Source organism: Antechinus flavipes, chromosome 3, assembly GCF_016432865.1.
Source record: "Antechinus flavipes isolate AdamAnt ecotype Samford, QLD, Australia chromosome 3, AdamAnt_v2, whole genome shotgun sequence".
In the NCBI taxonomy this organism is placed as follows: domain Eukaryota; kingdom Metazoa; phylum Chordata; class Mammalia; order Dasyuromorphia; family Dasyuridae; genus Antechinus; species Antechinus flavipes.
This window is the reverse complement of record NC_067400.1, coordinates 612,539,917-612,567,160: the sequence shown is the minus strand read 5'-3', so window position 1 is coordinate 612,567,160 and position 27,244 is coordinate 612,539,917. Positions and strand designations below refer to the sequence as shown.

The 27,244-nt window shown below is 53.5% G+C and overlaps 1 protein-coding gene across 6 annotated transcripts; it reads left to right on the top strand.

The window, feature by feature from the left end:
- The first annotated feature begins 1,274 nt into the window (after positions 1 to 1,274).
- GRAMD1A (GRAM domain containing 1A) lies at positions 1,275 to 27,244 on the top strand. Of its 6 annotated transcripts, none has more exons than XM_051988998.1 (20): positions 1,275 to 1,351; positions 2,320 to 2,644; positions 18,310 to 18,535; positions 18,691 to 18,711; positions 19,087 to 19,171; positions 19,495 to 19,598; positions 19,685 to 19,780; positions 21,075 to 21,155; positions 21,327 to 21,442; positions 21,567 to 21,720; positions 21,981 to 22,176; positions 22,257 to 22,400; positions 22,601 to 22,719; positions 23,248 to 23,390; positions 23,852 to 23,955; positions 24,904 to 25,077; positions 25,491 to 25,578; positions 26,107 to 26,214; positions 26,330 to 26,468; positions 26,553 to 27,244. In XM_051988998.1, exons 2-20 carry the CDS (start codon positions 2,370 to 2,372, stop codon positions 26,643 to 26,645), a joined length of 2,466 nt encoding a protein of 821 aa, XP_051844958.1. In that variant the 5' UTR covers positions 1,275 to 1,351; positions 2,320 to 2,369; the 3' UTR covers positions 26,646 to 27,244. The 6 variants fall into 6 exon arrangements, with proteins under 6 accessions (XP_051844958.1, XP_051844960.1, XP_051844959.1 ...); XM_051989000.1 differs by having other exon boundaries at positions 1,276 to 1,351; positions 21,624 to 21,720; XM_051988999.1 differs by having other exon boundaries at positions 1,277 to 1,351; positions 26,348 to 26,468.

The window sequence follows — 27,244 nt, the reverse complement described above, 5'->3', positions numbered from 1 at the left end:
GTAATAATAGTTATAATAGTAGTAGTAGTAATAGGAGTAGGAGGAGTGGTTGTAATAGTGGCAGCAGTAGTAGTAGTAGTAGTAATAGTAATAGTAGAACTAGAGTAATAGTAGTAGTAGAAATAATAGTTATAATAGTAGTAGTAGTAATAGGAGTAGGAGGAGTGGTTGTAATAGTGGCAGCAGTAGTAGTAGTAGTAATAGTAGAACTAGAGTAACCGTAGTAGTAGAAATAATAGTTATAATAGTAGTAGTAGTAATAGGAGTAGGAGGAGTGGTTGTAATAGTGGCAGTAGTAGTAGTAGTAATAGTAATAGTAGAACTAGAGTAATCGTAGTAGTAGAAATAATAGTTATAATAGTAGTAGTAGTAATAGGAGTAGGAGGAGTGGTTGTAATAGTGGCAGTAGTAGTAGTAGTAGTAGTAATAGTAATAGTAATAGTAGAACTAGAGTAATCGTAGTAGTAGAAATAATAGTTATAATAATAGTAGTAGTAATAGGAGTAGGAGGAGTGGCAGTAGTAGTAGCAGTAGCAGTAGTAGTAGTAGTAGTAGTAGTAATAATAATAGTAATAGGTGTAGTCATAATAGTAGTAGCAGAGGTAGAAGTAATAGTAATAGCAGTAGTTGGAGGAATAGTAGTAGCAATAGGGGTAATAGGAGTAGGAGTAGTAATTGTAGCAAAAGTAATAGTAGTAGTAATAGGAGTAGTTGGAGGAATAATAGGCATAGTAGTAGTAGATGTAAGAATAAGAAGGCTGGGGGGGGGATAGTAATAGTAGAAGTGGTGATAGCGGTGGGGGTATTGTTCTTGTTTATCTTTTGTTGGGGGAGAGGGGAGGACTGATGACATCATAGTGTTAGGTCTTGATTTTTGAGTGAACTGGATTTGTTAGGCAAGGGCAGCTAGGTAGTGTCAGGAAGACCTGAGTTCAAATTTGACCTTGGACACTTACTATCCTGGGTGAGTCTCTAACCCTGATTTTCTTTAAAAGAAAAAAAAAAGGGATCAAAGGGATGAAAAGTTGCCTCTATGGGTCTCAGCTGCCTCTAGGACCCAGTCCCCAGTCCCCAGTCCCTCCCAACCTTGTCCCTTTCCCCCCCACCCAGGTCTGTTGCTTCTTAGACAGACAGCTGGTAGATTCTCTCTGAACAGGTGTGTGTATGTGGAGGGGGGGAGGTGTCTGGACAGTAACAAGACCCCAGAGAAGTTCTTCCGGGCCTTCAAGGTCACCCCAGTCCTAATGCCAAAGATTCCCTCCCTGATCCATGGACAGAGGGAACCTCTCTCCCTCTCTTCCTCCCTCTCTGTACTGGATAGCTGCGGGACCCAAGCCCCTTGAGAACAAAGGTCAGCAGGAACCTCTCCTTGGGGGAATGGAGGTGGCAGGAGAACCTTGGGCTGGGCATGGAGCAGGGAAAGGATTCTGGCCAAGGCAGCTCATTCTATGTCCTCCTGTGCTTTTAGCCTCGGAAACCCACAAGTCTGGTCTCCCCTTAGCTTGAGACGTCTAGATTCATAAATAGCCCCCCCACCCCGAAGAAACCCTCAGAGAGAAGGGGTGGGTGGCGGCAGGGAGGTTGTCCCCTTCCCTCCTGGCCCGGCCTCCCAAGGTTGTCCCCCGTCCCTCCTGGCCCGGCCTCCCAGGGCTGCCAGAGGCCGCGAGGGCAAGCAGGGCAGGCGGCTGCGACAGAAAGTCCCGGTGTTTGCTGTACCACTGACTAAGCAAACAGAGAAGGGACATCCCCAGCTCCGGGCTCCCTGACAGTTGGCTTCCCGGCCCGCTCCGTTAGGGCAGCTGCCCGAGTCCCCTGCCAGGGACTTTGAGATCCCAACCAACTTGGGGTGGAAGAGAGGAGCGGGCGCGTTTCCCTGTCCCCTTCCCCTTCCGCTGGGGCTCCCGGCCCCTGGCCCTGGGGGACCTCTGGGAGGGGCAGCAAACACATGACAGGACAGGAAGAAGAAAGCGGCCAAGCCCGGGGAGGCTGAGGAGGAAAAGGGGCGCGAGACCAGGTGGAGAGCTGCGGGAGGAGGAGGAGGGTGCCGGGAGCCAAGGGGAGGCTGGCCTGGGACGGGGAGGAGGAGGAGGAGGGGGACATTCAGAGTCCCGTAGTTCATTTCGTAGCCGAGGATATCGGGGCTAATTAACTTGTCCAGGGGGATCCGTCTTTGTGACCCCACCTTTGGCGCCCTCTCCACCCTGCCTCAGTGCGCAATGGGCTGGAATAAGGAGAGCTCGGGGAGTATGGGAGTCTTTCCTTATCAGAGGTAGTGAGGTGGGCGCCCAACCGTCCTCGAACTTTCTCTCCCCTCCTTAGCCTTCCCACTGGAGGCCACCGACGCCAGAGGCTCTCCCCTGCCTCCCTCCATGGAGGACCTGCTGCCCTTGCTGCCCTGGGTGCCCTTGCTGGGGGAGACAGAGGTCTCCTCGGCCCAGGGGTCCCCCAATCCGGCCAAGCAGCACCAGGGGGAGCACGGTGACGGGGAAGCAAGAGAGAGGGCCTTGGCCCGCTGGGAGCTCCTGCCTCTGCCCACCATACAGGTAACACCCTCCAGCGGAGGGGAGACACCCCAGTGCACCCCCCCACCCCGGCGCCCTCGCAGGCCACGGAGCCTGGACACGGAGCTCTCAGCTGGGGAGAGGTAAGACCAGAAGGGCTTGCACAGCGCTTCCCACTTGGAGCGCAGGGATCCGTGGGGGGGCACGAGCACTTCTTGGGGCTCCCCTGTATTTCGGGGTCTGGGTGGGGCGAGATGGCTGGGGACGGGGCAGGGCTGGATCCTCACAGAGGGAGGACCGAGAGTCGGCCAAACGTGGAGAGAATCAAATGGGATGATGAGGGAGTGGAACAGAAAGAGACGGCTGGGAGGGAGAAGGGGAAAGGCAGAGAAGGGACTGCGGGTGAGAACAGAAAGAGACAGCACAGAGACGGCGGAGACACAGAGACAGAGAGACAGAGACAGAGACAGACAGAGACAGAGACCAGAGACAGAGACAGGTGGAGACACAGAGACAGAGAGACAGAGATAGGCAGAGACAGAGAGACAGGGGGAGATGCAGAGCAGAGACACAGAGATAGAGAGACAGAGACAGACCAGAGACAGAGACGGCGGAGACACAGAGACGGGCAGGGACAGAGACGGAGACAGACAGAGACAGACCAGAGACAGAGACAGGTGGAGACACAGAGACAGAGAGAGGCAGAGACAGAGAGACAGGGGGAGACACAGAGACAGAGAGACAGAGACAAGCAGAGACACAGAGACGTCGGAGACAGAGGCGGGAAGGGACAGAGACAGAGACAGACAGAGACAGACCAGAGACAGAGACAGGTGGAGACACAGAGACAGAGAGAGGCAGAGACAGAGACGGGGAGAGACAGAGACAGAGAGACAGAGACAGGCGGAGACAGAGAGACAGGCGGAGACACAGAGACGGGCAGGGGCAGAGACAGAGATGGGAGAGAGAGTTTCCAGAACTCAGCTGGAGAGACCCAGGAGGAAGAGGGAGATAAAAGACACGAGAGGGGAGGGGGGGAAAGGAAAGGGAGAGAGGAGACAGAGACAGAAAACAGACAGAGAGAGACCCCCGGGAAGGAGAGGCAGAAACAGAGCCAGAAAGACAAAGGAGACCCCTGGGGGAGACAGACACCGAGAGAGCGGGGGAAGAGGGCACAGCAAGTGCAGCCAAAGACTTAGATGGACAAAGGCGGAGGAAGAGCAGGATGGGGAGACCCGCGCGGAGAGAAACTGTCCGGAGGACGGAGGCAGAGAGGGCAGGAGGGACACACACCGGGACGCGCGCGCGCGCACTCACAGGGACACACACACAGGGACATACCCATGCACACACGCAGGGACACGCGCGCGCGCACACACATACACACGCAGAACGAAAGCACGTCTGCCGTGAAAAGGGCTGGGGGGCGGGGGTTGGTCTCCCCTCCCCCTTCCTGCCCCCGGAGTTTCCCTTCACCCCCCCATTTCCGGTCTGGAGCCCAGCGGGGAGAGGGGCGAGGGGAGGGGGCCCCCCGTTCCGGCCGGGCCCTACCCCCCTTTTCCCCAGGACCCAGGTGTCCAGGCCGGTGAAGAGCGCCCCGGCCCTTCCCCGTGATGGGGCCGTAGGGGCGGGGCTGGTGACGCGAGGAGGAGGAGAAGGAGGAGGGGGAGGGAGGAGGGGGGGTCGGTGACGCTGGGGGGGGGGGTGTAGCCGCCGCCGGCTCCGCGGCCTTTTGTGCTGCCGGGAGGGAGGGCGGGCGGCGGAGGAAGCGGGGCGCCGATTCCCCTTCCCCGGGGCCGCGGGGCTCGGAGCCCTCCCAGCCCGGGCGTCCCGCCCTCCCGTCCCGTCCCGATCCCACCCCAGCCCGGGCCCCCCAGTCCCCACGCGCCCAGGAGCCGCACCCGGCCCGGCCGCTCCGTGCTATGTTTGAGTAAGGATGGTGGGGTGAGGGCTGGGGGGATGCATGGGGGGAGGAGGCTCTGGGAGCCGAGGATGGAAGGGGGCTTGGGGGCAGAGCCTAGGGGGCTGCTGTGAGGAATTAGGGAGAAAGGGACCTGTGGCATGATGTCTGCGAGCCCTGGAAGAGGCTGGGGGGAGTCTGGAGGGATCGGGCCTTTTCGGGGAGACGAGCCTGAGAGCGGGGGAGGGAGGGGCTGGGTCGGGGTCGGGGTGACCGGGAGGGCAGAGTGAAGAGGGGCGGTTTGTTTGGGGGGGGGGGGCTGGAAAATAGGAACGGAGAATGGAGGATTAGGAGCTGAGACTGCTGTCAGAGCCCGTGGGGGAGGGGAGCAGCTGGTGAAGGGGAGCGGGGCCGGGGGGAGGGGAGCAGCTGGAGAAGGGGCTGGGGGCTTTTTGTTACGGAGAAGGACCGAGGGGAGAGCCCCACGTTGTGCCTGTGTCCTCAGCACTGCGGGGAAGCCTGGGGCTGGGTAGGGGAAGAAGAGAGAAAGGAGCACTGGGGAGGGGGATCGTGAGCGGCCGCATCCGTGGGGTTGGTGTTTTCCCCTCGGCCCTTGCTGCTCTGGCCGCCCCTGTCTCGGGGTCCATCTTTCCGCGTCCTTGACTCGTGATGGGCGGTAGGAAGGAAGGAGGCCGGTCTCCGGCGCTGACATTATCTCCTACCAAATGGAGATGTCCCCTCCCGCTAGTAACACCTTTCCCGGGGACCCGCGGCCTCGGCTCCGAGTTTGGGAAGTTGGCGGGCGCAGTGTCCCTGGTACCTGTGACTCTGGGCCTGTGCAAGTCCTAGAACAGGAAGCTGGGGGAGGTCCGGAAGCCTGGGGGGCCTCCTTCCCCATAACCTGCCCTTTTGCCCTAACTCTGCCATATTTCACAAGGGCCCAATCAGGGTGTTCCCCGCTGCCCGCTCCCGGCCCCGGCCCCTCCCGGCCCAAGCCCCCTCTCCCCCGGCTCTGCCCGGGCTGCTCTTCCTCTTCCCCGGGGCAGTAGGAGAGTGAGTGCCTCAGCTAAGGGGCCGGCCCTCCCTGCCCTGGCAGGGGAGCTAGCCCTCCCTGCCCCCGAGTCCTCTGCCTGCGGCCAGGGAGATCCGGACTCTGGGCCTGGTTATCCGAGGGAGGCCCCACAGGGGCTCGGTGCCTCGGTGACCCGACTTCCCCTCCTGGGAGGAGGGAGAGCACGGCAGATACCGCCTATCGCTGCCCTGCAAGGGTTATTTCGGACAAAAAAACCTATTGCCCAACCAGGCCAGGGGTCAGAGGTCAGGGACTGGAGAGACCCAGAGCGGCTCCGCAGGGACTGCCCTAGAGGGTCCCGAACCAGGGGGAAATGTGGGGAGAAGCAAAGGAAGGAGAAGGAACCACCGGTCCGGGAATAAGCTGGTGTCACAGAAGCGCGAGTGTGTGAGTGTGTGAGTGTGTGAGTGTGTGTCTGTGTGAGTGTGTGAGAGTATGTGTGTGAGTGTGTGTGCAAGTGAGTGTGTCTGTGTGAGTGCGTGAGAGTATGTGTGTCTGTGTGCATGTGTGCAAGTGAGTGTGTGAGTGAGTGTATGTGAGTGTGTGTATGTCTGTGTGTGAGTGCGTGAGAGTATGTGTGTGTGTGTGTGCGTGAGTGTGTGAGTGTATGTCTGTGTGAGTGCGTGAGAGTATGTGTGTCTGTGTGTGTGCGTGTGAGTGTGAGTGTGTGCATGTCTGTGTGTGAGTGCGTGAGAGTATGTGTGTCTGTGTGTGTGCAAGTGAGTGTGTGAGTGTATGTGAGTGTGTGTATGTCTGTGTGTGAGTGCGTGAGAGTATGTGTGTGTGTGTGTGTGCAAGTGAGTGTGTGAGTGTATGTGAGTGTGTGTATGTCTGTGTGTGAGTGTGGGAGAGTATGTGTGTCTGTGTGTGTGCGTGTGAGTGTGAGACCGAAGGCTGGAGAGGCGGTTGTGGAGGCCTTGAACGCCAAGTCCAAGAAGCCCCGAGGCGTGTGGTACAGCCGAGCGGCAGTACTGGTGGAGAACCCTGATCACCAGATGCTCGGGACTGTTTTAGATTAATGTGGAAGCTGGATGTGGAGGGAGGGTAAGAGGCTGCCCCCCAAATGCAGTCCCCGGGTAGGGCCCGCGTCGCATCGCCTGGTCTTTTGTGGAGTGTAAAGCCCATGTTCCTTCCCCGGCGGCTGCTTGATGGTGCCCCAGAATTGAATAATAATGATATCGGCAGGATAATATAGTGGGTAGTGCGCAGGGAGTCGGGAATCAATTTACCAGCAGGTATTAAGTACCGTCTACATACCCGTCTCTGCCAGGGCTTACAGAGACAGAACAGCTCGTCTGCTCCGTCTTATAGGGAGAGACAAACCCACACAAAGTCACCAAATATTTTATAAATTACATAAATACAGGATAGTTTTGAGTGAGAGAGGAATCATAAAAACCTCCTGTAAGAAGCGTTGTTTAAAGAAAGCTAAGGATTCTGGGGCAGGGATTAGGGGAGTAGAAAAATCCTTTTAAGTAGGAAAAGCCATCCTGTCCAGGAACTGGCCAGTGTAGGAGCGTGGAGAAGGGGGAAGGGAACAAACATTAATTTAGTGCCTGCTGTGTTCTAAGCACTTTATCAATCTGATCTTATTTGATCAGCATAACAAATTTGGGAGAGAAGTGCTTTTTTATAATATATATATAATAATATAATTTTATTATTTGCAAATAAGGAAAAAAGTGATTTGCCCAGAATCATACAATTTGGAAGAATGTGTGGTTGGATTTGCACTCGGATCTCAAACCAGATCCAGCCCAGAAGGTCAGATTGAAAAACATATGAAAGGAAATAATTTGTGATAATGCTGAAGACATGAGCCGAGTACCAACCGGAGAAATCTTTCCATGTCAAACAATCAGCACTTATTAAGCGCCTTATTAGTCTGTTGAGGTTATTGGGCCAGAATAAAACCGCCCCCCATCCTCCAGGAGCTTAGTTTCCAATAGGGAGATGGAATAGTCCCCCACCCTCCTCATGCACTAGACATACAGGGGAGGAGCTGGGACGAGGGTGGGGAGGTAAATAAAAGGTGTGGAAGTGCTTGAGTTTTTTTAGGAAAGAAAAGAAATAAAAGAGATTTCTAGAGGTGTAGGTTCAGAGACTGAACAGTTTAGCTTCTGGGATTAGGTTCCCATCCCTGGAGTTTATAGAGGAAGGGAGTGGGCTGGAGTGACAAGGTCAGACTAGCAATTTAGGAAAACCACCTTGTCATGAGTGGAAACCAATTGGGAAGGAGAAGTGGCCATTGAAGGAGCTGTTGGGAACTGGTGGCTTTGGGGAAGGGAAGGGAGATGGAGAGGTAGAGTCCATCATCCATGGTAGGTGGCTGGATACGCCGGGACTGTATTCAAGTCATTTGAGTGCCTCAGATCTTAGCACAGTGCCTGGCACAAAGGCCTCTGCCTAGTCCCTGCCCCAACGTCCCGGCAGCTCTCAAAGGCACAGACTGGAGTCACCTTATCTCACAGTCCCACTATACCCCTGATATTACCCAGAGATCAGGCCAAAATAAATAAATAATAATTTTAAAATTCTGGCCCAAAATAAACAAATAATAGTTTGAATTTCTGCCCTGATAAAAGCTTAGATTTACACAGCTTGGAGGTTTACAAAAGCATTTCATGTGCTTTGACTTTGTCCTTGCAACAGCCCTGTAGTTTTAATCCTGTTTCCCAAAGAAGGAAGGTCAAGACACTTGCCCAGAACTCTTTCTTAGCAGGGCCACTTCTCTGGGACAAGTGTTCTCCCTAGCTCTCATTTTCCCTGTTGATTTATTAAGACCTTCTTAAGTCTGCTTATTCCTTAAGCATGGCACTTGCCTACTCAAGAATCCCAGTGGCTCCCTATGGCCCTAGATAAATAACAGATCCTTTTGCCGGACTGATTCCGATTTATTTCATATTTTTGCTCTTCCCTTTCCCTCCCCCTGCACAGCTCCCTCACACTGTTTGAGCTACACTGATCTGCTTGTTCTTCCTTGTATAGAAGCCTTCATCTCCTACGTCTTTGTCCTTATCCAGACTTTCTCCCATCTCTGGGATGTTCTCCATCACCTCTGCCTTTTGGAGTGCCCAGCCCCTTGTGTGCACTCAGGCATTGCTTTATATTATATGGAGCTTTTTCTCTTCCACTTCTCCCAATCATTTTGTAACTCCTTTTCTCTCCCTTTATCTTTGTCTCTTTCTTTTCCTCTCCCTCTCCTTCTCTTTCTTCCTTTCTCTTTTATTTCTTTCATCTTTGACTCTGTCTCCTTTTCTCCTTTTTTTCTCTTTTTTCTCCTCGCTCTCCCCCTCTGCTCTCTCTGGTTTCTCCTTTCCTTATATATACCCGTATCTTCCATATATGTGTATTCATCTTGTTTGTGTGTGCTGAAGAAATGTCCGTTAGGTTGAACTGATTGTCTGACTGGGCTAGAAGAAAAAGAGCCCTTTTTAGTTCCTATCCGTACCATACCCAGAAAAGATGAAACCCAGACAGGAAGGTTAGTGTGAGAAGGACTCGGCTTGAGCTGGTGTCTTGCATTAGAAAGGAGCTCTCTCCAAGTGTAGGTATTCTCGAGGGTGGGATTCAGAGGAAGAAAGGAGATATACTAACAAAATAACGAATTAGGAAACTGAGGGTTAGCCCGTGGTCCTGATTGAAGGATTTGTAACCAGGCACAGATACCTCATTCAAAGACCTTTTATCCTGTAGCAGGTTTTCTTTCCCCCTCCTAGACCATGAGTCCAGGACCTGGACTCCCTGATCCATCAAGCATCTGTTAACTGCCAGCTGTATGTTGGGTGGTTAGGTAGTCAGTGGATAAAACTCCAAACCTGAAGTCAGAAAGACTCGTCTTTATGGGTTTAAATCCAACCTTGGACACTTCCTAGCTGTGTGAGCCTGGACAAGTCAGCGATACCCTGTTTGCCTCAGTTTCCATATCTGTAAAATGAGCTAGAGAAGGAAATGGTAAATCACTGGCAGTATCTTTGCCAAGAAAATGCCAAAGGGGTCAGGAGGAGTCAGAAGCAATTGAGTGGCAACAACCACACATGTAGTTCTGTTCTAATTCAGTCAGCTTCTGCAAATTCCCCCCTTTGCTCGGTTCCTTTGCCAAGGACAGGTCTTCCTGTGTGACTTGTCAAGTTGTCTGACTTCTCCAGGACTCAGTTTCCTTATCTGAAAAATGAGAGGACTGGATTTGATGACTGAAACCTTAAAAAAAAAAAAAAAAAAAAAAGGTTTATTTATGTCCTATGTGCCATAGTCCTAAATCTAAAAGTATTTGAAGAAAGTTTCCTGGACTTTTAACCAGACTAAAACCCCTTAAGGCCTTTCAGATGGTTCTCATGTGACTGTGGGCTGAGGACAATTGCAAGCAGATTACTTTCCTAAACTGTGGTGATAATAAAACAAACTATTGCCTAGCACAGTGTATCAGGCTTGTGAAGCTGCAGCACCTGCCCAGGAGGAGGTGGTAACGCCCCCCAGCCTCCCTTGGAGAGTCATTCCCATCTAAGATCAGTGATATGGACAGATTGCGCAGAGCTCAGAGACCTAATGAGCAGGGACTGAGGCTTCTAAGGGGGAGCTGAAGCCTGAGGACAGACAGCACAGGTAGGGATGGAGATTGTGGAAAAGGGAGCAAGGCTGGAGAAAGTTAACTTGTGAAGGACTCGAATGCTAGTCTGAAGAATTTATAGTTTCTAATGGCAGCACTAGGGAGCCACTGAGTATTCTTGAGCTTGATCCTTCATTCATGAACCAAATGGAAAGGCTTTCTGTTCCCTCTAAACAAGTGCTTACTAAGTGCTTATTCATTTATTCAATCAAGAGTTGAGTGGTAAGTCTGTTCTCCCACCTCCCCAACAAGGGCCTACTAAGTGCTTATTCATTCATTCATGAATTGGGTGGGAAGGCTTTCTGTTCCCTCTCAACAAGTGCCTATAAAGTGCTTATTGATTCATGAATAAGTCTCTACTAAGGGCTCTCCATCCTGTGCTCTGTTCACTGCCCCACCTAGTTGTGCTCATTGGAAAAGAGATTCTAAAAAGGAAAAAAATCATTCCTGGAGGGGTTGGGGGAGAGTGGTCAGAACTTTAGCTGGGCAGTATTTCTATAGGCAGAGATGGTGGGAGTGGGCCTGCAGTGGATGGGCTCTATGGGTGGGGCGGCGGGGATATGGGGAGAGGAAGCTGGAGAGGTTACGGTAGGGCCTTGAATACCAGGCAGAGGAATTTGGTAAGTCGTGACAGCAGATCATTAGATTATCCAGAACAGAGAAGAAGGAGAAGGAGGCTCCTCCCAGGGGAGTTTTCACTGTCTGGTGGTCTGAAATGAAAGTTCCCCGCAATCGGCCACACATCTGATCCTGAAATCCCAAACCGCCCACTGGGACTTCCTTCTCTGGGGAGCCTCTGTTTCTTTCTCTAAAGTTGAAGCAAATGATTTCTTAAGCCTATAATATCTATGATCTGTGGATTTATCTGTGATTTCTGAAATCCCCACAGTCCCGCTCTCTGGCCCTGCCCCACCCTCTCCCATCTACCCCGGTGCTGCCACTGGGGGTGAGATCTGCAGTCTGGCCATGCTGCACCTGGAATACTGCTCCTCTCCCTTCCAGGCTCAGCCTAATAACATCTCCCTCCTGAGGGCTTCCCTGCAGGACTCCGGGCTAGCCTTTCACTAGAAATGACTCCATAACATTTGTATTGCTCTACAAAAAGACTTGCTAAGTCTACAAGTGAATTTCAAGGTATTTATTAAGCATCTACTATTTGCTGGGCAGCATACGAAGCACTGAAGCTACTAGGAGCAAGTCCCTGCCTTTAAGGAGCTTATTTTCTAATGAGGGAAGACAGCCCATACATGGGGAGGGGTACAGTCTGGAGACAGGGAGATCTGAGTTCAAATCTGGCCTCCGGTACATACTGGGCCCTGGGCAAGTGGCTTTATTCCTGTCCTCGGCTGTAAAATGGAGACACACCGAGGAGGAAATGATAAATCAGGCCAGTATCTGCCAAGGAAACAATGTCCACGGGGTCACGTACGGTTGGACGTGACTGAACAACAACCTTAGTGAAGTGCTTTTACCAGGCAAGTGCCAGGGATGGTGAGTGGAGACAGAGGGCATTAGCCTGGCGCAAGCTTTGATAAGTCCTGGGCTTAACTGACCTGTCCAGGGTCATGCCAGAATTTCAGGATCCTTCCTGATAACCACCGAACGAAGCCAGGCCAGAATTCAGGCAGACACAGGTAAAGGGCAGCTTATTCACTCAAGGGAGTCACTAAGTGGTGTACATGTGGTTCTCATGATTCCATAGATAACATCCATTCATGTATCTGTCTGTCTATTCATCCATATTTATCTGTCTGTCCATCTGTCTCTTCATCTATCTATCTGTCCACAATTATTTATCTATATGTCTGTCTACCTATGTATCCACCCTATTCATCTATCTATTCACCATATCTTTCCATCCATCCGTCTGTTTATTCATCTATTCATCCATATTTATCTATCCCTCTATATGTCTTGTCTACCCACCTTCAATGTCTATCTACTTATCCATTTGTCTATCCACCACCTTATCCATGTGTCTGTCTGTGCATCTGTCCATCCATCTATTCACCCCATCTTTCCACGCATCTGTCTATTCCATATTTGTTTGTCTATCTATCCATTCACAATTATGTCTATCTATCCATCTACTCTCTCCATCTGTCTATCCTTCTGCCTATTGACTCTATCTTTCCATCCATCTCTCTATCTATTCATCTGTCAGTCTATCCATCTATCCACCTATCTATTCATTTCCATCTGTCTGTCCATCTATTTTCTCTCTCTCCTGAGTTACTTGAAGCAGAATAACAATTTTTACAAAGCAGTTTTATTAAGAGCAGATACAAATGAATAAAACCAAAAGATAATGTATAAATTGTTACAGAGAAAAGACCTTATCCTTTGACCAATTATACCAGACCAAAGAAAACAAAAAAACTCAGTCAATTAATCAACATTTGTTAAGGTTCTACTATATACTATATTAGATAGAATAAAGAGAAGATTTACTGGAATTGTTGAGATTCTGTATGAATTATCTTTTTCAGTTCTGAAGTGATTAAATGATCCCAAACAATCTCTCCCTTCTCTTCCCTTTCTCTTTCCTTCCCTCTCCTTCTTTCCCTTCTCCTTTCCCTTCCTTTCCTTTCCTCTCCCCTCCTCCCTCTTTTTCTCTCTTCTCTTTATTTCTCCTCTGTCTCTCTCTATGCTGCACCACTTCAGAAAGAATTGCAGTGGAGAGTTCAAATTCCTCCCCTCATAGCTTAAAATAGAGTAGAATGGCAGGAGATGGGAGCACCTAGCACCTTAGCTCTGGAGCCAGAAGGAGTCTCAGAGGCCATCTGGTCCGGCTTATTTTACAAAAGAGCAAACCGGTTCAGAGGGAAGAGATTTGCTCTAATTCTGAGATTGTTCCAGGGGAGCTCCTATAGACCTGCTAATCCAGTCCTTTTATTTCCTGCTGCTCTGCTGACTTAAAAAAAAATGCTCTATTGATGTTTTTTCATCAATCACTTTGCAACAGACTCCCATAGACTCCTTCTGTAGAACAAGAGGTAACAGGGAAGCCAAACCAGTGGACACAGAGACCATATCTGGCAGCATACACCTCAAACCCCCATAGTCTCCTACTTTGCACAGAGACGCACATGGAGAGAGGAGAAATAGAGAGACTTGAGATAGTGAGAGAAGGAAGGAGAGAGAGACCAATGGAAATATTGGGCATTGCCTTTTCCTTAAGTTCTGGTACCCTTCAGCATTTTTAATTTACACTCAATTCAACAAGCATTTAGTGTGTTAGACATTTACAAAAAGCCAAAAATGAAACAGTCCTTTTTATTGAGAGAAGCCACATGAATTTCATTAAATATAGAACATATGCAAAACAAACATGAAATGATAACTTGGAGGGCTCTCTAACAATTAAGGGGATCAGAAAAGATCTCTTAGGAAATGGCACTTGAGGGAAATCTTACAGGGAACCAAGTGTTCCAAGAAGCAGAGGTTTAAAGTTTAAAAAAAAAAAAAGGCCATTCCAAACACGGAGGACAACTTATGCAGGAGATGATAAATGGAAGCTCATGTTCAGGGAATAGCACATGGAAAAGTCTTGATTCAACTGTGAAATAAATTTGAGTTTGGTTTGGTTATATTGTGAAGTGTCAAATAGGAGTCTATTTTTTCTCCCCAGAAGCAATAGGGAGCCACTTAAAGTTCTTAAGCAATGAAATGATCAGGGCTTTAGAAATATCCATTTGGCAGCTGTGTGGAGTCTGGATTGTCCCAAGTGGAAAGAATGGAGGCAGGAGGACCACTTAAGAAATGACTGCAATAGTCCAATCAGGGTTCAATGACAGCCTGCATAGGGGGGTGGTTGTGTGAATGCAGAGGATATAGGTAATGACTCTTTGGATATGAGAATTGAGAGGGGGTGAAAAGTCCATGATGAGTCTCAGCTTGTGTGAATGTGAATCCCTGGAAAGACGATGGGAACCTCCACAGAAAGAGTGAAATTTGGTGATGGACTAGTGATCTGCTAATCTCCCTGTGTTAGATCTTATCTGATACTCCATCATCATGGAGTCAAACAAGATTACGCTGGTGGTTCCAATTTTCAAGTAATCTTGAACCATTTTGATGAAGGTATGGAGGCTGTCTTGTGGAAAGAATCATGAAAATACTCATTCACTTAAATGCTTTTTCATAATTAGGAATAGTAAACAAATGGAGATCTTGTATTCTCTGCACCCTTGAAGATGTGGTTTACTCTACTTGTAAAAGCCTATCAGTTTCCTTCTAATCTCATCTAATTTTATAAAGATGGAACAGTAGCAGTAGAGCTCAGTAGTTATTGATTTTCTTTTAGTCATCTCTCTGGGAGTATTGACAAGGGCTGAGATTTTTTGGTGGTATTAAGTTTTGCTATTGCATTGGAGGAGATCTAGGCAGCATCCAAAGCAAATAGGGATACTCTGAGATTTGCTAAATTGCAGATGTGGTTGTTTGAGCCTCTTTGTCTACTTAAATAAGTTTTGCCAAATCATTTGTATAAAAGAAACCAAGTGGATGAAAAATGTACTTTTTGCGGACTATGATATTCAGTTACATAGATAATCTTGAGAATTTCTCCGTCAGTACTCATATGGACCGTGATTTGAACCCAGAATTAAACAGGAAAAAAAGGGACTGAATTGCTTCTGAAAAATTATAAAGCTCTTTTTTAATGATTCTCAAATTTTCCCATGAAAGCAGAAGCCCGTTATTTTTAAGATCAATATCCTTCTGCTGCTGTGGTATAGCTGTAGGTTATGGGACCCTATGTATGATCTCTAGAGAATTAAAAATTCAGAAGACTGTTAGAAAGAAGCATGTTAGGTGATGTGAATGGATTCCCAAAAATAAAATCAAAGGTCTAGTCAGGAAAAAAAAAAAATAAGAGTGAAGGAAGTAATCAAAAAATAACATCATTGCTAAAGAAAATGGGCTGGTCGTATGGCAAGAGCAAGGGAGCAATCTGTAGATGGAGTGTGTGCTCCCTTGGTATATGCACAACATCAGGGCAAGCAAAGGAACCACTACCACGTTGGATGGACTCCTGAAACTGAAGTTATGGGAGGACTGAAGCTGCAGAGGTTGCTCGTAATGTTTTGAGATGAAGGGAATTAGATGATGAATTTTAGTTTGAGTTCGAGTTGACCGTGGGGCATCTAGATGGGAATGTCCGACAAGCAGCTGGTGATGACAACCTGCAGTTCAGGCCTGGTGCAGTTATATCTAGAATGCAGAAGCAGTGATTGAGTTCAGAGTTCAACCCTTAAATTTTGCAGACCTGGAAACTGAGTCCCAGAGAGATAAAGAGACCTAGGTCACAAAGCTACTAAATATCAGAGGTACGATTAAAACTCATGTTTTCTTGATTCCAAGTCCAATATTCCATCTACTCCATCTTGCTGCTTCTGGAGTCATCTCTATAAAAATCAGTCAATATTAAGTGCCTTCTCTATGCTAAAACTAGGGATACAAAAAGAGGAAAAAGAAGTCCTTGTCCTCAAGGAGCTTACAATTTAATGGGGGGAGAAAGTATGCAGATAAATATATGAGTTGATGGTTGAGCCCTTACGAGTTGATAATGGATCCTGAGCAGAGAATGTAGAGAAGAGAAGGTAGGGAATTCACAAAGAAATTGTAAAGGAGACTCAGCAGTTGACAATGTCATTAATATCTAGAAGATAAGGGTAACCAAAAAATGTCCAGTGTCCAGAAAGAGGAGGATAGAGAAAAAGCTATTGGATTTTACATTTGATCTGGGAGGTGATCAGGAGTCAGAGAAATTGATTGAATGGGAAAGTGATCTGGCCCAATCTGTGCTTTAGAAAGATCAGTTTGACAGCTGAGTAGAGGCTGAGCTTTTAGTGGCGGGAACACCAACGATTGGACCATTTCAGTAATTCAGCTATACGGTCATGGTGTTGAAGGAGAGCTATAAAGGCAGAATCGACAAGCCTTGGCAAGAGATGGGATGTATGGGAGAAACACAAATGAGCATTTAAATCACTAAAGTCACTAAGAAGATAGTGGTATTATCCACAATAATAAAGAAGTTGGGAAGGAAGAAGGTTTCATGGAAAAGGGAATGAGTTGTTTAGAACATGTTTAGTTTCAGATGGGCTATTTGTCCGCTAAGCAGTTGGATATGTGAGATCGGAGTTCAAGAGAAAGCTTAGAGCTAGGTAAATAGTTCTGAAAATCATCAGCCTAGAGATGATAGTTAAACCCATGAGAGTTGATGAAAATACTGGTCAAGATAGGATTGAAGAAGAAGAGGGCTAAGAGGAGAGCTCAAGTGGGAGTGTAACTTGTAAGAAGATCCAGCAAAGGAAACCAAGAAGGAATGATTGGGCGGGAGACCCAGGAGAGAGTAATGCCATGAAAAAGTGGAGGAAAAAGTCTCCAGGAGAAGTGAGTTATCAACCCTGTTGATAGGAGGTCAAGAATGATAAGGATTGAGATCATTGGTAACTTTGGAGAGAATATTTAAATATTTTCAATTACACGATGGGGTCAGAGTCCAGACTGAAGAAGGTTTAGAAACTAGTAAGAGAGGAGGAAGTACTGATTGGAGATTTTTTTTTTAAGTATTTAGTTATTTGTATATAAATCTTAAATATGTCCTTCCCCCTCTTTCTCCCACTAAAAAACCCCAACAAACAAAACTCAAATTCCCCTAGTGACCATCCCCCCCTGATTTTTGTCTCTTTGCACATTAAATTCAGCATCTTTCTGGCAGGAGACAAATGATATATTTTATTATAATTTACTTTCTCTGGGAGTTTAACCGTGAAAGGGAGGAGCGATACGGTCTGATAGTTAGCAGGGATAGATGGCTCAAATAGTTTTTTTGAGGATGGGGAGACATGGGCATGTTTGTCAGCGCCAGCGAAGCAGTCAGTAGACAGAGAGAGACTGAAGATTAATGAGTGGGGTGATATCTGCCAGAGATGACAGGATGGAATGGGATGACTTATGCCTGTTGAGTGGTTTGTTTTGGCAAGAAGGAGGGCCAATCTTCAAGCGAGGCGAGGGCGAAGGGAGAGAGAGTGGAGGAAAATGGCTGAGTGATGTGAGATGAGGAGGAGGAGGGAAGAGGAAGTTTTCCATAAATGACCCCATTTTTTTTTTTAAGTATGAGCATCTTCAGCTGGGGGCTAAGGTAGACTTGAGGAGGGAGGGAAAGGCTTGGAAAAACGGCTGTGATGATTGGGGTAGGCAGTCAGAGCTGTGTCAAGGATTGCCCTGCCTCAGCAAGGGCCCGGTTGAGATTATGTAACACGAATTTTCGGTTCTTCTTCAGTTCTCTTCTGTAGCACGTGAGTAAGAGTTAAGGGGGCAGATCCATGGTTGGAGCTTGACAAGGAACGCTTGGCTGTAGGAGAAGGGGTTGAGCAGGAGGTTGAGCTAGGGAAGGAAGGAGAGTGTGGACAAGGTAGGGATGGAAGCTGGAGAAAGAATCAAGGGGTGACTATAGGTCATGGAGAGGATGAAGAATGGGGTTAAGAGTCATAAAACCGAGAAAAAGAGAAATAATTTCAGAGTTCATTAGAGGTGGAAGACTTGGACGTCCTGGCAGAGTGTCTGCGTGTAGCCCTAAGAGGGATTGAATACTTTGTCTGGGATGACACATGAAGTAGTTCAGAGCCCCGACTAGGCCCCTTTCCCCTGATTCCCCATTTAAGTGATGGCTCTTGCTCTCTGGAGTCCCAGATCTTAGAGTCTGATGGAGGAGCCATGGACCAGGCACCAGATGACCATGTTAAAAACTGGTAAGAACCAAGTGAGAGCAGATACAAAAAGCAGTTGTTACCGCCTGGGTGCTGAGGGAGAGGGGTGAGAGAAAAGGGAGCGGAGTTTCGGGGGGCGGTGAGGGAGTGGAGGCTGTGCAGGGGCAGTGTGGCCCAATGGAGAGGAGCCACAGCAATCTAAAGCACCAGACTTGTCCACCGGCTGGCTGCCGACCAGGGTGATGGCAGCCAGTTGCTCTTTTCTGGTCTCAATATGTTCGTTTGTAAAAGGGCATGCTGCCGGATCTCTCCCCAGCACTGTCCCGAAGGAAGGTCTTCTGCAAAGTCTTATAAATACTGATTTATAAAAAGGAACAGTGTCACAGATTATTTCTGCAGTTTCTTCAGCACTCAGGACCACATCCTGGATGCCCGGTTGCAGAGTGGGGAACTTTAACTGGGGTTTGGGACAGGAAAGAGCCCTCACTCTGATTTTCCCATTTTTTCCTCAGCACAGCCCCCCACTCCGCCCGGAGCACCCCCAGCAGCTCCCCTTCCCTTCGGAAGCGGTTGCTGCTGCTGCCCCCGAACCGGTCCCCCCCTGCAGAGCAGGACACCGGAGCCATGGTGGAGAAGGGGTCAGAGAAGGGCTCGGACAGCTCCTCGGAGAAAGGCGGAGGGGCAAGCAGCCCCGGAACCCAGTCGCTCAGTAGCAGAAACTTCATCAGAAATAGCAAGGTCTGGGCAGGGCCGGGGTGCATGGTGGGTGATGGGCCGGAGGGCGAGCAGACAGGGCAGGGGCTGGTGAATACAAGGGAGGGCAGGGAGAGGCAGAGGAAAGGGAGAAGGACAGAGTGACACCTGCTTTGTCTTTTCTCTTTTTTTTCTCGCAGAAAATGCAGAGCTGGTACAGTGTAAGTATCTCTGGAAATACGGGGGGTGAGGATTAAACCGTCCCTTTGGATGCTTTCCTCTGTAGAAAGAAGGTGTGAGAACGGGGATGACCATCTGGTCAGAAAACAGAGGGATAAGGAAGAAGGGAAGGGGGGTGATGAGAGGCAAAGGGGGACACGGGGCTGGAATGGAGGCCTGAGAGGGGGCTGAATGGGGCGCAAGCAGCTGGGGATCCACTCGTCCTTTACTTGGATCCTCAGCATCTAGCTTGGTACCTGGTAGTTGCTTACTGAAGGCTTGTTGAGTGATTTATCCGGTTGGGCCTTAGGAGACTCAGGAGAACTTGGGGAAGGCAAACTAAGCCCTGGCCAAGCTCTCGTGTCTCTCTCTGACAGATGTTGAGTCCTACTTACAAACAGCGCAATGAGGACTTCAGAAAACTCTTCAGCAAACTTCCTGAGGCTGAGCGGCTCATTGTGGGTAAGAGCAGGGAGGGGGACCTCTTTGGGGCCCCCAGACCTCTTTGCCCTAAACATCCCAGGTCTGCCTGGTTTCCATTGCTGTCCAGCTCTCCCAGCCCCCCACCCATCTCATCCTCGGCCTCGTCTCCCCCCCCCAGCCCCGTCTCCCTGCCAGCTCCCCTTCCCCCCCATTCTCGGCCCTGTCTCCCTGCCAGCCCTCCCCCCCCCCCCATTCTCGGCCCTGTCTCTCTGCCAGCCCGCTGCCCTCCTCACTCCTGGCCTTTCCCTTCCCGGTTCCTGGGCTCAGGTTACTAAGCTGCCTCTTGTCCCCTCTGCTCTCAGATTACTCCTGTGCCCTGCAGAGGGACATCCTTCTCCAAGGCCGCCTCTACCTCTCTGAAAATTGGATCTGTTTCTACAGCAATATCTTCCGTTGGGAAACCACGGTGAGCCCTGGGCCTGGGCTGGGCTGGGCCGGTGGGGGACGCTGAGATAAAGCCCCCTCCCATATCTTCCCCCTTGGCTCTCCCAGATCTCAATCCAGCTGAAAGAAGTCACATGTCTGAAGAAGGAGAAAACAGCCAAACTGATTCCCAACGCCATCCAGATCTGCACCGAGAGCGAGAAAGTAGGTGGGGGGAAGCAGTGTTAGGGAGCGGGGCTCCGGGGGGAGTCACTGAGCATCTGTCGGTGTCGTGCACAGTGCCAGGCCCCGGGAAACAGGAAGAGGCCCAAACCTTTCCTGCCCTCAAGGAACTCAGGCAGAAATAGGGAGGGACCCCCCCCCCCCCAATAACTAACTACAACAGATAGACCTGGAGAAGGAGGCAGAAGTAGCTGGGAGGACCCAGGAGGGCTCCCATAAAATGGGGGGAAGGTGAGTCTTGAAGCAAGAAATGAAGGATCCTAAGAGGGGGGGTGAGAAGAGTGACCATCTGGATGTGGGGGGTCGGCCATGGCAAAGGCCCGGATATGGAAAATGGAACAGCCAGTGAAGCCAGTCCAGGCAGACACTAGTGCTTAGGGAGCAAGGAGCAGGGACGGCCTGGAGGACTCTGGGAACCGTAGGGAGCAAGGAGCAGGGACGGCCTGGAGGAATCTGGGAATGGTAGGGAGCAAGGAGCAGGGACGGCCTGGAGGACTCTGAGAACCGTAGGGAGCAAGGAGCAGGGACGGCCTGGAGGACTCTGGGAACGGTAGGGAGCAAGGAGCAGGGACGGCCTGGAGGACTCTGGGAACCGTAGGGAGCAAGGAGCAGGGACGGCCTGGAGGACTCTGGGAACCGTAGGGAGCAAGGAGCAGGGACGGCCTGGAGGACTCTGGGAACGGTAGGAAGGCGCAAGGATAACTAGGAACGGCCTGGAGGGGTTTATGGCTAATTCTGGGAACAGTAGCGGGTCATGGATGGTTCATGAGTTCGGGGATGATGCAAAGTCACTTTGGCGGCTCTGGAGATTGATTGGGACAGGGGGGCCAGTTTAGAAGAGAAGTGGGTAGTCCAGGCATGAGATCATGAGATTCTGGATTCGGGGGATGTTGGGGAGAGGGGTGGGGAAATGGCATTGGGTGGCAGTGGGAAGCAGAAGGGAGGATATGTAGGAAGCAGGAGGGTTTTAGGGAGAATGGGGTTGGGGCAGGGTGGGGAAGAAGCTAGGCAATGGTGGGCATGAGTGGGAGCCGGTGGAGGGGAAGGCTCCTACAGGAGGGAGAGGACTGGGAGGAGGGGCTGGGGCAGAAGGGTCACAGGGGAAGCAGGAAATGTCCACGGGCCGGCGAGGATGTTGGAGGCTGGGGGAGGAAGTCGGAAGGAGAGCCATAAATAGGTGAAGAGAAGGACGGAGCGGAGGGAGATGGGGCGGAAGTCTCCATTTCACCCCCCCCCCCCCTTTCTTTCACACCATTCCTTGCTCAACCTCCCCCAGCATTTCTTCACCTCCTTTGGAGCCCGAGACCGCTGTTTCCTGCTCATCTTCCGCCTTTGGCAGAATGCCCTGCTGGACAAGGTGCCGGCTGGTGGGGGAGACGCCGGGGAGAGCGCGGGCCCAGGGCTCCCTCTCATGGAGGACGGGGGGATAGGATGGGAAGGGACGGGGAGGCTGCAGGGGAGGGGGGAAGCAGGGGGGGCTCGCTGCCCCTCCCTCCCCGCCCCCTCACCCAGCTGCCGGTCACCCCAGACTCTGTCACCCCGGGAGCTGTGGCACCTGGTGCATCAGTGCTATGGGTCCGAGCTCGGTCTCACCAGTGAGGATGAAGACTACGTCTGCCCTCTGCAGCAGCTGAATGGTTTGGGGTAAGCCATGAGGAGGGGGCAGCCCCCCAGGCCTTGGGGACCGTGAGTGGGGAGGGGGCAGCCCCCCAGGCCTTGGGGATCGCGGGGCCGGCAAGGACTGATCCTCCCTCTCTCTTCTTGACAGGGGCCACAAGGAGGTGGGGGATGTGATTGCCTTGAGTGACATGACCCTGCCCCACAGGTCCCCGGACCTCAGCCGCGAGCCCAGCCCCACGGCCTCCCGGAGGACCCAGCTCACGCCGTGCCCCTCCCAGGCCAGCAGCGACGGGGACAACGCGGTGAGTCCGGCCGGAGAGGACGGGCGGGGGTTCCAGGCTCGGCCCGTCCCTGCTTCGCTGACCGGGAGGGTTTGTCTGGGAGCGTCATGGCGGCCCGTGCGGCCCGGCCCGCCTTCCCTCCCCGCTCCAGGGGGTTCCGAGGCCTTCTGGCCGGCACCACTTCTTGGCCCTTGCTGCAGACGCGGCGTCGCCCCCTCGGGCGTGCGAGGGGATGCAGGGAATGGTCAGCAAGGACTCGAACCCGCTCCCTGTTTCCTCAGGGGGAGGAGGATAAAGAAAGGCAGACGGACAGTCAGCCGGACGCCTCCTCCAGTCAGACGGTCACGCCAGTGACCGAGCCCCTGCCCCCCGAGATGCCCCCCGAGGGTCCGGCCCCCCTGACCCCCTTGGACCTGCTGCCCAGTGAAGAGATGCTGACGGACACGAGTAACTCCTCCTCCTCGGCCACGGAGGAAGGTAAGGCAGGAAGCCCCTTCCCCCCCAGCCCCCTCCCCGGGCCGCGGCCCAAGCCAACGTCTGCCCTCCCCTGCCTGCAGCGGACCTGACCTCTTTCCTCCCGGACCTCTCGGGCCGCCTGCTCATCAACTGCGTGTTCCACGTGGGGGCCGAGCGCCTGCAGCAGATGCTGTTCTCCGACTCCCCCTTCCTGCAGGGCTTCCTCCAGCAGCGGAAGTTCACGGGTCAGAGCCGGGACGGGCCTGGGGTAACCGGCGGGGGCGGGGGCAGGGATTCTCCTGAGGACGGGGCTGGGAGCCCCTTCCTCCTCCTGCTCCCCAGGGGGCTGTGGCTGCAGAGCACCCAGCGAGCTTCCTGGAGGAGGGGCAGGGGCGGGCTGTCGGGGGGGCCCAGGCCGCCCCTCACTCCTTCTCCTCCACGGCAGATGTGACCTTCACCCCGTGGAGCGGGGAGAGTAAATGTCATCAGAGCCGCGTCCTGTCCTACACCATCCCCATCAGCAACCCTCTGGGCCCCAAGAGCGCGGCGGTGGTGGAGACCCAGGTGAGGGAGGAGGGGCCCCGGGAGTGGGGAGGAGGGGACACCAGGAGATGGGGAGGAGGGGATACCACGAGATGGGGAGGAGGGGACACTAGGAGGTAGGGAGGAGGGGGTACCAGGAGTGGAGAGGAGGGGGCCTGGGAGTGGGGAGGAGGGGACACCAGGAGATGGGGAGGAGGGAGCACTGGGAGTGGGGAGGAGGGAGCACTGGGAGTGGGGAGAAGGGGCCCCGGGAGTGGGGAGGAGGGGCCCCGGGAGTGGGGAGGAGGGGACACCAGGAGATGTGGAGGAGGGGACACTAGGAGGTAGGGAGGAGGGGGTACCAGGAGTGGAGAGGAGGGCCCCAGAGTGGGGAGGGGGGGCCCAGGAGATGAAGAGGAGGGAGCACTGGGAGTGGGGAGGAGGAGGCCTTGAGAGGTGGGAAGGAGGAGGAAGAACTGGGAGTAGAGGGACCTGGAGAGAAAGGGGGAGGCTCTGAGGGGTCTCAGCTGGAGAGGGCCCTCCCGACCCCTTCTCTTGCCTCCCCTTCAGACGCTGTTCCGCCGGAGCCCTCAGGGTGGGGGCTGCGTGGTGGATTCCGAGGTCCTCACTCAGGGCATTCCCTACCAAGACTATTTCTACACAGCTCATCGATACTGCATCCTGAGCCTGGCCAGGAACAAGACCCGCCTCCGGTAAGCACAGAGACCCGAGCTCAGGCCCTTCCGCAGCCCCATCCCGAGCCTCGTTCACCCGCTGTCAGCCGGACGCCCCTGGGACCCCCGGAGGCCGCCTCCTTCTGCCCTGGGTGTCCGTGGGCAGGGCCGATGAGGAGGGGGCGCGGCTAGAGGCTCCCCGGCCTGAGCAAGGGGGGCCAGGGATCCGATACCCAAAAAAGGGAAGATGGGCAAAGGAGAAGGGTCCACAAGGACCCTCGCACAGCCTCCCAGCACAGCTGGAGGTGGGCAGCCATGAGTCTCAACTCCCTAAGCCTCCCCCGGTCCCTGGTCTGAGGTCCCTTCTACAGCCAGGATCCTGGAAGCAGGCAGGACTTCGGGGGGGTTTGATTGGAGCCTGAAAAAAGGTGGGAGGAGAAAGCCCTGACCCCCTTCTTCCCGCCCTTTGCCCTCTCACCCCGCTGCTCTCCCCCATTCAGCGTCTCATCGGAGATCCGTTACCGGAAGCAGCCCTGGAGTCTGGTGAAGTCCCTCATTGAGAAGAACTCCTGGAGCGGCATCGAGGATTATTTCCACCACCTGGGTAAGCTGAGGCAGCCGGAGGAAAGAACGGGTCAGGAGAGGGCGGGGGCTCTCCCGGGCTTGCACAGCCCACCCTCTGCCTGCCGGGGTCTAGAGCCCCAGCCCGGAGCCCGTCTGATCTCTGGGGCCTCGCACGGCGGCCCCCGCCCCAAAGGCAAAACTTGTAAAGGCCTCGGTCCCCCTTAGCTCAGCGGAGGCGAGAGGGAGGCGCCCGCTGGGCCCAGGCAGCCCTTCAGTGGCCAGAAGGAGGGGAGCAGTCGTGCCCTCCCTCTCTGTGCCTCTGTCTCTGTCTCTCTTACACTCATACTCACACATGCACACACACACATACACACACACTCACAGATACACTCACACAGATATACACTCGCACACACTCACACACACTCACAGATACACTCACACAGATATACACTCGCACACACTCACACACACTCACAGATACACTCACACAGATATACACTCGCACACACTCACACACACTCACAGATACACTCACACAGATATACACTCGCACACTCACACACACTCACAGATACACTCACACACACATACTCACACACACACTCAGACACTCACACACACACACACTCACAGATACACACACAGATATACACTCGCACACACTCACACACACAGTCTTTTTTTGTTTGTTTGCTTTGCTTTCCCTTAATTTATTAGTAAAGGCTCCCTCAGAGGAACTTCAGCCGGAGCCAGTCAATCCCAGAGAATGTGGCCCCTCTTTGAGCAGATGGGGGTGCAGGACCCCTGAGAAGATGGCCCCATGGGGGGGCAGGAGAGGGGAGAGACTGAAGGTCCCCTGGGGGCAGCGACACCCCCTTTTCCCCCCTCTGTGGGACCCCACTGTGCACCCCCCAAAGACAGCCCCAGCCGGCCGTGGGAAGGAGCCAGTTCTCAGGGATGACTCCGGTTCTCACTTCCTCCCCAGAGAGAGAGCTCTCCAAAGCAGAGAAACTGTCCCTGGAAGAGGGTGGGAAGGAGGCCCGGGGGCTGCTGTCGGGCCTGAGACGGCGCAAAAGGCCTCTGAGCTGGAGGAACCACGGGGAGGCCCCCGCTCATGCGGACCCCGACACGTGCCCTCGGGGGGGCCTGCACCCCTCAGGTACGGCCTGTGGGGGGCCCGACGGGTGGGGAAACAAAGAGGGTCCTTGTCCCCCAGAGCCCCTCTCCGGGGGCAGCAGGCAGGCAGTGTCTGTTCTCCGAAGGGATTACTCGTATCAAGGGCCGTGCTGGAGCAGAACGAGGAGCGGCCCAGGGGAGGGCCGGAGCCTTGGGCTGACGGCAGCTCCCGGACCGGGGTCGGTGGGAGGAAGGGTCTGGAGGCCTCCTGTGGGGAAGCCGAGGGGGCCGATGGGGCAGGAAGGGCTCGGGACGCGGGCGCAGAGGGCTGCTGTCGGGGAGAGCGGGGTGCCCTTCTCCCCCTCCTGGGGGGCCTCCGGGCTCCGACCCGCTGGCTTTCCCCGAGGGGGCGTGCACCGGCTCCTCCCCCTTACCCTCCGCCTTTCCCCCCCCCAGGCTCCATCACTTCCCGACTCTCAGAGCCAGCCCTGGACCCGAGCCCCGGGTCGGGCATCCCTGGGATCCTGCTCATCATCAGCATTGTGTGAGCCGGAGGTTGGGGAGGGTGTGAGTGAGAGTGCGCACGTGTGTCACGTGCGCGTCACGTGCGTGTCACGTGTATTACATGTGCCACGTGGGCGCCCAGCGCCGCGCCCTGACACACGGAGCCGCAGGGGGGCAGACTCTGCAGCCGGAGGCCGCGGCTCCGTCCCTGCTTCCTGTGTGACCGTGAGGAAGTCGCCGCTCTCTTGTGCCTCAGTTTCTCCATTGTAGATGGGGGCGGGGTAGCCGGACTCAGAGGCTGCTCCCGGGCTAAGCGTGGGTTGGGACGCTGTGGGGGGCGCGGCTCTCACCTTTTCTTGTCTCGCTCTCCCCCTGCTTCCCCAGGATCTGTGTAAGGTAGGGTATTGGTTCCCGGCTGCCCTCCCCTCCCCCCGCCCCCTGGGCCCGGCCCCGCCCCTCCGCTCCGCGCCCCGCCCCCGCCCCGCCCTCCCTCTAACCCTAACCCTAAATTCGCGCAGGCCCTCCCCTGCTGCCCCAGACCCTGACCCCGGTCTCTCTGCCCCCACAGCCTCGTCATTCTGGTGGCCCTCAACGCCCTCCTCTTCTACCGGCTCTGGTCCCTGGAGCGCACGGCCCACACCTTCGAGGCCTGGCACAGCCTGGCTCTGGGCAAAGAGTAAGTGCAGGGGCTGGGACCGGAGGCGGGGGGAGGGGAGGAGGGGGAGCAGCGGGGGGGGGGAGCAGTCGGGGGGGGTCGCGGCCCCCCCACCTCCCTCTCCCTCCCTCCTCAGCCCCGACTCTCCCCCCAGGAAGTTCCCCCAGACGGCCGCTGAGTGGGCCGAGATCTTGGCCCTGCAGAAGCAGTTCCACAGCGTGGAGGTGCACAAGTGGCGGCAGATCCTGCGGGCCTCCGTGGAGCTGCTGGATGAGGTGGGCGCCCCCCTGACCCTCCCCGGGTCCCCGGCCCCCTCCCTTCCCACCCACCCACGCACGACCTCTTTGCTTTCCCTGCAGATGAAGTTCTCCCTGGAGAAGCTGCACCAGGGCATCGAGATGTCGGAACCCCCCTTTGAGCCTGAGCCCCTTGGAGAGAACGCCTTCTCCTGAGACCCCCTCCTGCCCCCTCCCAACCACCCCCGAGGAATGGACACACGGACAGCCTCAGTGGCCACTGCTGGACCAGTGCTGGACCCTTTGGATGCCTGCTTCCTCCCAGCCCCTGCTGCGCCTCCTCCCCCCATTTTGCACCTGTAACCCCATTATCTCCGATCCCCGCGAGAAACTCCTCCCTATGAACAGAACGGTCCCCACGCCGCCCCCTTGCCCCCTCGGGGAGAATGGTCGGACACTTGGACTGCGGAGCTGCGATGCACTTTAGTACCTGGGGAGGGCGCGCTGGGGGCAGCGGAGGAGTGGAGGCAAGAACTCCAGCCTCCAGCGGCCGCCGCCTCCCCCTCTCCCAGATGATACTTGAGTTGATCCTGGAGCTGGTTGCAAGGGCCCTCTCTGCAGCTCCTTCCCCCCCTTTTCCCTCTGGGTAATTTATTTTGAAAGGGTCAAGCTGCCCCTGGAAGGGGGACAGACCCAGGGTGGGGAGTCCTGTGGACAGGGGAAGGCTGACTGTCTAGTGTTCCCCCCAGAGATGGGGCGTAATGTATTATATTTATTTGGGGCAAACGGAGCCCCAATAAAGGGTCGGAAATGTT

Coding starts and splice junctions, on each gene's coding strand:
- GRAMD1A (XM_051988998.1), top strand. CDS start 2,370: ATGGAGGACCTGCTGCCCTTGCTGCCCTGGGTGCCCTTGCTGGGGGAG. Junction 2,645..18,309: donor GAGCTCTCAGCTGGGGAGAG/GTAAGACCAGAA, acceptor TTTTTTCCTCAG/CACAGCCCCCCACTCCGCCC. Junction 21,156..21,326: donor AGAATGCCCTGCTGGACAAG/GTGCCGGCTGGT, acceptor CGGTCACCCCAG/ACTCTGTCACCCCGGGAGCT.